Source organism: Arachis hypogaea, chromosome 3 (genome assembly GCF_003086295.3).
Source record: "Arachis hypogaea cultivar Tifrunner chromosome 3, arahy.Tifrunner.gnm2.J5K5, whole genome shotgun sequence".
NCBI lineage: Eukaryota > Viridiplantae > Streptophyta > Magnoliopsida > Fabales > Fabaceae > Arachis > Arachis hypogaea.
The window spans coordinates 120,419,667-120,431,159 of record NC_092038.1 but is presented as its reverse complement, the minus strand read 5'-3'; the positions used below and the strand labels follow the sequence as shown (position 1 = coordinate 120,431,159).

At 33.4% G+C, this 11,493-nt stretch overlaps 1 protein-coding gene across 1 annotated transcript; it reads left to right on the top strand.

The window, feature by feature from the left end:
* The first annotated feature begins 8,188 nt into the window (after positions 1 to 8,188).
* On the top strand, positions 8,189 to 11,275 carry LOC140183562 (uncharacterized). The gene is made up of 6 exons (XM_072232014.1): positions 8,189 to 8,449; positions 8,561 to 9,020; positions 9,173 to 9,228; positions 9,310 to 9,445; positions 9,539 to 10,483; positions 11,235 to 11,275. The coding sequence occupies exons 1-6, from the start codon at positions 8,189 to 8,191 to the stop codon at positions 11,273 to 11,275; spliced, it is 1,899 nt and encodes a 632-aa protein (XP_072088115.1).
* Positions 11,276 to 11,493: the final 218 nt, after the last annotated feature.

Sequence of the window (11,493 nt, the reverse complement as noted above, 5' to 3'; positions counted from 1 at the left end):
AATCATCTATATACTTATTAAATTAAACATAAAATATATCTATTGATCTCATTTGTCTTCTTATACTTTTATATAAAAGAACGATCCGTTGATTTCAGATAAAAATAAAAGGTGTTGATTTTTGTAACTTTGGATTCCGAGCCACCCAAATATAGTGTGGGCTTATGGGCTTGTTTGAGTTGAAACGGACGACTACTGTGTAGCTTGAGATGTCCAAGAACTTCCCACACAAAATAAAAAAGAAAATAACTTACGATGACCAAAACCAAATGTTCAGATTGACTCTAAAAAATAATATTAGATATATATCAAAAATTAATTATTAAATTAGTAATTTATGTAAAATATATATTAAAAATAATTTAAATAATAATATATTCATATATAAATATATAATAACAAATTTTACTATTGATTTTTAACATGCACATAATATTTTTTATAAAACAAAATTTCTTTTTCTTCACAGCAACTTTTAGCATGCGATAACTGATTACTTACTATTATCCAATTTTTAATCCAGTGATTACGGTTTGGACTTTCATTCAATTATTAATCAAGATTCAAGGGTGTGAGAATCGAACGTGTGAAATATGTTTCACACATTAAAGAAGAAAGTAGTAGTAGTTTTAAAAGGTGCAGAATCTTTAGCTTTAATAATGGGTCCGGTGGTTCTTCAATTCACGTCTTCCCTAATCACTCAACTCAAGATCAATATTATAACACCCGTCATCATTGCTTCGCCAGCTTTCTGCCTCTTTTTTTTTTTTTCATTTTTTGCATCCTTCTTTCATCTTTATTGATTTTATTTTCTTGATTTGTCTCGTTCATTGGATTTTTCTATCAATTATTAACGTAAGTTCAGCAAATTGCCCCACATCACATTTATATAAATTTAGCTGTCATTTCGGTTGCCATAAGTAATTAATTTGTATTGTATTACTGTTAAATAAAGAAAGATTATTTTGTTCTTTCAATGATTAATTGATTATCAATTCATCATTCATCGTCATGTGATTTTTATATATTAAAAATAAAATAATGTTTGTGTACATTTCTCTTTGCATACTTTTATTTTTATATTAAAAGGAAGTGACTAAGAAAAATAGAATTAAATTTTAGTTACTTTTTTGCTTAATAACACTTGTTGCTTTTTAGAACTTTTAGAGGAGATATTTTTATTTTTTGTCTCGTCATTAGTCAAAAGATATTTTATTTTTGTCTCGTAACCAATGAAGAGATATTTTTCAATTTTATCTCCTGAGCAACAGAATCAGAAATAGAGTAGAAGAGAAAGAAATAATCACACTAAGAAGTATCATGTTTCAGCTGCTAAGTGCAATGCAGCTTACATCCAGTCTCCATTACAACAATGATAAAATTTTCACTATAATCATGCAGATTACAAACACCAATTCTCCCTAGGAACTACCCTTCCTATCCGGGACAAGTCCATAATCTAATCTCAATCCTGAACTTGACTTGGTAACCCACCAAGCTTTCAACTGCTAAGTGCTAATCCAACTTGTAAGGGGATTCCTACAGAATCATGAAACACAACATAGATGTACAAAGGACCTCTAGGACATCTATGGCTTTTTCTTTTAATTTTGTATACTGTGCCTTTTTTTCGCTCTATGACTTTTTCATACAAACCTCACTGTTTGCCTTTTTTCATGAGACTCAAGACAGACAAAACTAAACAGAAAAATACAAAATGAAGAACATTGAAGGAGAAGAACTTCTGTTAGCTTGGATAGCTATGAGAACTCTGTGCTTTTCACTCTTTTCTCCTTGCCTCAAGTCCTGGCTGTTCTCCCTTATTTATAGAAGGGGAAGCCTCCAAGGTTGAAACTGTTGAATCGAGCTAATCTTCTTCTTCTTCAAACCAAAATCGGTTTGGCCAGAGAGAGAGGAGAGGAAACTAAACGCTAAAATCAACATGCAATTACCTCTGTGTCATCCCTTCTCACCAAACTTCATCAATCCAGGCCTTCCATCTTGACTTGCTCCCCAAAAAGGATTCCTGACCCTTGATGAGTCCTTGATGCTTGACAGCTCCTCCTGCTATTATCTTCTGCCTCTTCATCCACGTAGCTACAGTAGCTACCTCCTGTGGTGGTTGATCAAAAGTAGAGACGAGTCATGCTTCCAAGGGATCTTTTTCCTCTGACCGAGATGAATTTCTTCCATTTTTGGGTATGGAAAGCTTGAGACTTTCTCACCACTTCTTACCATAAGTGGCAAAGATCTCAGACACATCTTATTGTGGATCTTTTTTCTGCTAAGTGCATCATCACCTTAGCCCTTTTCTTTCTTCTAGTTTCACTGCTACAGTAGCTCATCATTGATAACTTGTATTTTCTTCTTCTCTGTGACATGACCGAAAGTGATGAAAGAAGAGAGAGAAGAGAGAGATTGCTTTCAAAAAAAAAAAATAATAAAGAAAATTAAAATCAATTACACTTAATTAAACCCACTTCCCTCTTTCATAGTAACGTGTGAAGCAATAATAGCAATCAAATCAATTTCAAATTTTCTCTCTCATGTTATCAATAAATTCTATCAAATGAAGGGTGTGGTAACCATGAAAACATGAAGCTTTTGCTTTTTTTCTTTTTCAATTTTGGACCAAACTTCATTGGTCTTGCACCAAAGAAACAATTGGGCTTGTTTAAAGATTTTTCTGGCCCAATTCACATAATAATAATTTTAGCCATATATATCTTCAAGTTTTTGCAGAAGGCTGATTTTCTTCAACATGTTGAACTGGATATCAAATTCAATTCACATAATAATAATTAACAAATATAAGTTGAAAATCAAATTAATAATTTTGTAATTAATCATTTTAATAATGTTTGATCATCATTAAATTAATTTAGAATTTTTCAAACTCATCATCTTGACTTGGTTCTTATCTTTTTTTTAAGAAAAAAATACCGAGTCAGATTCTTTTCTTACCCGTATCGAATAAAACATACTGAGCCAAATTTTCTTCATGAAAAACATGCTTTATTTAGATTGAGAAAATCGTACGGATTTTTTAAAATTATGTGCTATTACTTAAATCCGTAGTCAATCCTATTTTTGATAAGAACAGTTGACAGTCAAATCCTATAGATATAAAAGAAAATATTTTTATACTATTAAAATTAAAAAATATACGAATAAAAGATTATATATTATTATAATGAAACTGTATCGATCGAGACTTGAGAGCTAAATGAATTTATTGTTGTAGAAGCATACTTGTGACATGTGACATGCCTTTTAGTTTGGGATCAAGTGGTAGTGGGTGTGAGCGTTGTAAAACAAAATATCATGTTAATAAATTATTGTATTAGTTGTGTGAGGATAACCAGATAAGATGGTAGAAAACCTCAAAAAGTCAAGGTCACCTATACTTTTAACAGAGAAGGAAAAAGTAATCCACTAATTATGCCACCAATAGCAACGTAAAAAGGCGGAATATACAAAGAGATCATGTAAAATCAAATTAATTTTCCAGCCACCACTTCATTCATCCCTTTCGCCTCTTCCCGGTCAGTCGGTCACCATTCCCCCCTGTTTTATGAGTATCTAGTATCTATTTAAAAAGAAAAATCGCATAAGATCTCCTTTCAACGTGTTGTAAATGAGTATCTACTATCTAGACTCTAGAGCCATTGTCTTGATATAGAAAAATTCATATATGCTTTATCGCATTAAGATTGTAATCCTATCTTTTACGGCACCAAAAGAAATAAAATTATTCATATACTAGCACATGTAAAAATACACTTGTGGCGGCACACAGAAGAGATAATGGTATAGCTAGTGTGTTAGAATAATAATGACAGCAAAGAATGAAAATAGTAAAATTTATTGGGATAATCAATAATGTAAAGAGTTATATATAATTATGAACAATTCCATGGTAAAAAAAATTTGTATGGAAAAATTAAAAAAAAATGTATAATTTATTTTAAGAAATTAATAAAAATAAAATGATATATTTTTTAAATAAAGATCTAATTATTTATGAGAAAAAATTTGTATTTTTTTATTCTTTTTTTCTTCATCTTATCATACATAATTATCAAATTGAACTGGACCGGTCAATTTAACTAAAAAATTAATAAATCGATAATTTAATCGATTCGGTTTATGAATTGGAGCACCAGTAATAAAATTAGTCAAATATGATCAACAGAAGTCAAATCTGTTGAAAAACTAGACGGTTCGCATTGAACCGATGCTGTCTGGAGGCATGATTCGCATGCGTTCACGGTGGGCTGGACACTAGGGGTGCACATGGCCCGGCTCAATCCGAAGACCCGGCTCGGCCCTGAACACTTTAGGGGCTAATTTGGTGTGATTTCATCGGGTTTAGGGTTGGGTAAGGGTCTCAAAAATAGACTCGGTCATTATTTTGGGTCAGATCCGGGCCATAGCTCGGGTCACCTGAAGTCGGCCTGGTGGCCCGGTCATCATACACAATTAATATTTTGTGTTATTAGTGATGGATCATAACTATTCTTATGTGGAATTTAAATATTGTAAACCATAATATTTTGTGTTATTAGTCATTATAAGACTAAGTTAATGTTTTATGTTTAAAATGCATAAGACTTTAGACTAATGCATAATATTGTGTTATTTGTATTGATTTTAATATTTGGTGTTATTAGACAATATTAGTATTGATTGTAGTTATGTCTTAGTATTGATTGTGGTTATACTTTAATTTTGAAGAAGGGTTGGTTCTTGTTATATTTTTAAAGTGAATTTTATCATGTTAAATGATGGTTGGACTCTTGAAAATTTGGATATTTTTACATGCTAACTTACAAAAAGGTATCAACGTAATATAATGTTAACAGCCCGATTTTCACCCGATATAATTATGATCCGAAAGTGTATTGATTTCATCGGGTCTAAGATCGGGTTCGAATTTAGTAAATAAACTCGGTGCATATTTCAGACCAAATCTAAGTCATATCAAATCCGACCCGACTCATGTGTATCAAAGTCTTATGTCGAACTTGGAGCTTTGGTAAAAAGAGAAAACATGTCACCACCGAGTCACCATAGCAAGGCCTTATGAAAACAATTCATAACCTTTGGAAATTAAAACTTTAGAGGTTCGAACCTGGACCTTTAGTAAAAAGAAAAATGATATCACCACCGAGTCACCAAAATATTCAACACAAATGTGCTAATAATATTATACATGGTATAAATTTTGGAAATTTTCTCTCGTTTGACAAACACATACGGGTGTGGGTAAAACCGGGTTTGATGTGACTCAGATTCGATCCGAAATATATATCGGATCTATTTATGAGATCCGAATTTGACCCTAGACTCGATGAAATCTATACACTTTCAGGTCACGATTATACAGGATAAAAATCGGGTAAAAACCGGGCCGTCAACATTATATTACGTTGATACCTTCTTATAAGCTAGCATGTAAAAATATCCAAATTTTCAAGACTCAAACTATTATTTGACATGGTAAAATTCACTTAAAAAAATATAACAAGAACTAACTCTTCTCTAAAATTAAAGTATAACCATAATCAATACTAATATCGTCTAATAATAGTAAATATTTAAATCAATACAAATAACACAATATTATGCATTAATTAGTCTAAAATCTTATGCATTTTAAACATAAAACATTAACTTATAACACAAAATATTAAGATTTACAATACTTAAATTCCACATAAGAATAGCCATCATCCATCACTAATAACACAAAATATTAATTGTATATGATGACTGGGCCACCGGACCGATTTCGGGTGATCCGAGCCATGGTCCGAACCCGACCCAAAATAATGACCAGATCTATTTTTTAGACTCTTATTCGATCCTAAACCCAGTAAAATCACACCAAATTAGCCCCTAAAACGTTCGGGGCCAGGCCAGTCTTTGGACTGGGCCGGACCTTGCACACCCCTACAAACACATTATATATAAACAATGAAATTTATATATAATTTATTTAAATATAAATAATATAAAGTATTATTTTTATTCTTTAATAAAAATAGTGTATTTAATGAGTCACCAAAAAATTTAAATAAATTATTAAAATAATTTTTTGTATTATTAGTTAGATCTAAAAATTTATATTTGATTAATATTATTTTTTTAATAAATATTTATAGGATAGAATGTATAATAAATATAGATTAATTAATAAATTATTAAAATTTAAAAATAATAGTTATTTTAATATAAAAATAAAATAAAAATATTTATGTTAGAATAAAAATAATAAAATATTTATTGTTTTTATTTTATATTATTTTAAAATAATTTGATTATTTTTAAAATATTAATAAAAATATATATTTTAAATTTTAATTTTAATTTTTAATTATTTTATTTTTTTTATTTATGTAAAATTAAATTAGCTAATTTAATTAATGATTTACTAATTAAACTAATACCCTAATAATTTGATTTTGATTCGATTATCGTTCAGTTCGAGTTCCGACAACCATGGCAGCATACCATGCACCATGTAATTATATATCAGCTAACTTAGGTGCGTATATATGGGTTGACCGGGTCCCAAGCCATGGCCTAAAGCTAAGTCAATTAGTTAAGGTCAAGTCAAGTGGAGTACACTACTCGTTCTTCCGGAAGCGGTGCTTGTTTTGTTTGTTTGTGAATGCTCTCGCTGTGTTGAGCGAACACGTCTCGAGTCATTGACGCGTAGGACCTTGTAAACGAAACCACATGTCTGCATCACATCCCAAATTAAAGGACCAATAATTATTTATTTCTCTCCATTTTCATTTACTACCTTTGACTCTTCCTGCTGTCTACTTTCACGAATTGTTCCAGTGCGAAACAATTTAATAATTAACACATTGAGTTTAATTTTGATAAATTCATGGAGTAAAATATTTTATATCTAATTTTAAAACATTATTAGTGTAATTAATATAAAATATAATTATTTTTAATAATATAATATTACATAATTAAATATACATATTAAAGTATTTTATACCATACCAAAATTAAATTTTAATAAATTTTTGTTATGAGTAATGAGATAAAATTCTAGATAACGTAACTAATAACAAAATAAAAATTAAATATTTTCACATATATTAAAATCTTGAAAAAAAATTCTTTCCTAATCTAATGCTTGATAAGATATTTAGAAAATTAACTATTGGAAGAATAAATCATTAATATTTTTTTGTTATTTTTTTAAAACATAAATATTAGAGACCAATTTTTTAATTTATTTTATATTTAAGAGAAAACTAATAAACTTTCTTTTATTAAAAATATTACCTTCTGATTCGTACCTACAAAGCCGGCCTGCAGTTATATCTCGAAAAAATCATGTTTAATAAATAAAATGTAAGATACTAAGTCAAAGATCAGGCTGTTTAGTTTTATGATAAATCACGACTAAACTTGGATACAGGAACAAAAATCTCATAACTACTAGCGTATCCTTTTATTTTAAATAGCACTATACACCAAAACAAAACTCATCAAGTTGTACAATTTTGAAAATCGAAGATGAGCGGTGGAGTAAGCGGGAAAGAGACTTTGAGGGTGAAACACGGTGAGGCAGCCGATAATGTCGGCAGAAGAGTTAAGGGGGAGAGCGGGAGAGGGATTGCATCAGGAGAAAAGGAGGATCATATTTCGGGAGGAATTTCTAAGCCTTTGAAGGTTTCTTTCAGGGACAAAGTTGTGGGTTCCAAGATTGCTAAAACTTTTTCACTTGTTGAAACTTTATCGGGAGATAACATTGCGGTAGTTTCTGGGAAGTAAGGAGATCTCTTACCACCGAGTGTCACATTTACCCAAGAAGCTAAGAATTGCTTGGCAGAACCTTATAAGGATGCTATAGTGATTAAGGTGCTAGGTAAACATTATAGCTACACTGCATTGTCTCATAAACTCCGAACGGTATGGAGGATTAAGGGAGGTTTTGATTTATTGGACGTGGGATTTGACTACTTTCTTGTGAAGTTTGATGTGGCTGAGGAGCGAGAAAAGGTTCTCTTTGGGAGGTCCATGGATGATTGAGGGAAATTATGTGGCTGTGAAGCCTTGGGATCAAGAGTTTAGATCAAGTGAAAATTGTTTTGGAGCAACTTTAGTGTGGATTAGAATTTCTGGATTACCAATTTGGTGCTACCAAGAGGATGCAATGCTCCGTGTTGCGGCTGCAGTTGGCATTCCCGTTAAGGTTGATTTGGCAACAAAATTGGCTGCAGTTGGCATTCCCGTTAAGGTTGATTTGGCAACAAAATTAGCTGAAAGAGGACGATATGCTCGAGCCTGTGTTCAGATAGATTTAGGATTGCCAGTGACTAAGAAGATTCTTGTTGAAGGTGTTGAATATGAGGTTGAATATGAAAGTCTTCACCTTATTTGTGGCTCCTGTCTCAAGTTTGGTCATGATATGAAGGTGTGCAAGACTGACAGCAATGTAGGAGGATGAACTAATGCCAAGGTGATCAGCGATGTAGCAAAACAGCCAGAAAGTTCAAATTCAAAAAATTCAGTGCATGTGGAAAAGGCAAGTTTTCATTTTGGCAAGAATCTTGGAGATGAGACTGTAAATGTTACTGTCCTGGATTTGGTGGAGAGTGATTTGCATGCTGTTCATGTAGACCATGCACAACATGAGGATTTGGAAGGTTGGACTCAAGTGATTAGGAAAGGAAAGTATAAAATGGGTCAAAAGCCTTCTCCTAGTAACCATCAGGACCAACCAAAAGCAAAGAAGACTCCTAACAAGGCTACCAGTACTTGGACAAGGCCTAACCACCAACGTACAACACATGCTACTGGATCCAAAGTAAAATTAAGCAGGGGCATCAATATTGGAAAATCGGTTAGTGTGGCTTCTTCGGGGACCCGGCACAATGTTCATCATCAGCAGCAATGTGAGACAACAAATGGCACTGTGCGAAAGCGTCCTCGCCCAAACTCTTTGCAGAATTCACCAGTAGATAAGGATGGAGCATCGACGGCAGGTATGGTGCAAGTTTCGACGGAGAAAATTGGGCTGCCACTTGAGAGTCCATTAAAGGCAGGATTGTCGAAGACAGGGACAACATGTTGAGTCTCGGGTTTGTTATTGGAGCTCCCTTTTTGCTGTTTTTTATGGATAGTTTCAATATCATAGCCTGGAATGTGAGGGGTGCGTCTAACAAGATGGCTCGTGTGCATTGCAAAAATTTGGTGAGAATATATAAACCATCTTTCTTCTTTCTCTTTGAGACTCATACCATGTTTAATAATTTAAAAATTTTTTGGGATAAGTTGGATTTTCATTGTGTTGGTATTGAGGAAGCAGTAGGACACAGGGGTGGCATTTGGTTTCTATCTTCTATTGCTAATGCTTCTTGTGTGGTTATTGATCAAATTGACCAATGTATCACAGTGAAAGTGAGTGTGGGTAACTTAGTTTGGCTTTGTAGTGTAGTATATGGGAGTCCTCAATTCGAAAAAAGATGTATGCTTTGGGATCATTTGCGTTCTATTAATTCAGGCCATAATAGACCATGGATGGCCATTGGTGATTTTAATGAGATTGTGGCACCAGATGAGAGTACAGGTGCGTATTTTTCTTCTCACAGAGCTAGTCTATTAGCTACTACTCTAGATGACTGTGAGCTCTTTGATCTTAAAGTGACTGGTAGGAGATATACTTGGTATAGAGCAGTTCAGGCTAGCAGGGACTTGGCTAAAAGGTTGGATAGAGCTCTAGTTAATGAGGCTTGGATGTCAATGTTTCCTGAGGGTTATTCTGAAATTCTTAGCAGGCTTCATTCTGATCATTGTCCTATTTTAGTTCGTTGTCATGGTAGCCCCAGAGTGAAAGGTTCTCGTCCTTTTAGGTTTCAAGCTGCGTGGGCAACACATCCTTCTTATAAACATGTTATTAGTAAGGCTTGGAATCAAGAGTTTGGAGGCGTTACTGAAAGGCTTAAGATGGTTCAACAGGCTTCTTTGGACTTCAACTCAAAGATTTTTGGAAATATTTTTGTGCGAAAAAATAAGCTGGAATATCAGATTGATCAGATTCAACGGCGTTTGGAGGTTACCGATGTGTTATCTCTGAGAATTAAAGAAGCTGAACTGAGGGAAGATTATAATAGGCTTTTATTGCAAGAGAAACTTTTTTGGTACCAGAAATCTAGAGAGCAGTGGGTCAAGTATGGGGATAGAAACACTAAATTCTTTCATCTTCAGACTTTGGTGCGTAGAAACCATAATAAAGTACATGGATTATATGTTAGAGATGGGTCTTGGTCTACTGATCCAGATATTCTCCAGGAAGAAGCCCTCTCTTTTTACAAGAATCTCTTTAGTACAACGGAAGAGGTTGAGGTTGATTGTTTAGGGGATGTTTCGATGCCCACTCTAAGCACTGAGGCTGGTGCTAGGTTAATTGACCATGTCTCTTTTGCGGAAGTCAAGTCAGCAGTATTCAGTATGAGCCCTTTTAAGGCTCCTGGTCCAGATGACTTTCAAGCTTATTTTTTTAAAAAATATTGGGAGATAGTAGGCACTGAGATTTGGAATATTGTCCGGAGCGCTTTTTTGGGAGAGTTCTTAAATCCTAGCATCATGGAAACTCTGATTGTGCTTATTCCTAAAATTGATAATCCTACCTTTATGAAGGATTTCAGGCCTATTAGCTTGTGTAATATTGTTTATAAAATTATCACCAAAGTATTGACTAATCGACTTCGGCCTTTTCTTCCAGATATTGTTAGTCCTTTACAAGGAGGTTTTATTCCGGGTCGTGGTGCTCCTGATAATATTTTTGTGGCCCAAGAAATTTTGAATTTCATGAAGCACACAAAATCCAAGAAAGGTACTCTTGCTTTTAAAATTGATCTTGAAAAAGCTTATGATAGGGTGGATTGGAGGTTTTTGGAGAGTACTCTCATTGCTTTTGGTTTTCCTATCATCACTGTTAATTTGATTATGACTTGTGTCCGTGCATCCTCTCTTTCTATTATGTGGAATGAGAATAGATTGGATAGTTTTGCTCCTAGAAGGGGGCTTAGACAGGGCGATCCAATGTCTCCTTACTTATTTGTGCTTTGTATGGAAAGACTTGCCTGCTATATATCTCATAAGGTGGTCAAGGGTGTGTGGAAACTAATTTCTGTCACTAGGGTGGCCCAAAATTTTCTCATTTGATGTTTGCAGATGATCTCTTACTCTTCTGCCAGGCTACAAAAAGTCAGGTCCAAATGGTCATGCATTCTCTTAAGATTTTTTGCAAGGCATCTGGCATGAAAGTGAATCTTGAAAAGTCTAAAGCTTTTTGTTCTAAAAATGTGACCGCTCGTAGAAGAGATATTTTTACTAGTGTTTCTTCAATACGTTTTGCTTTGGACTTAGGAAGATATCTTGGAGTTAACCTTAATCATTCCCGTACCAGTAGGGCTTCTTTTCATTCGGTTGATTGAAAAGGTGAGGGGAAGATTA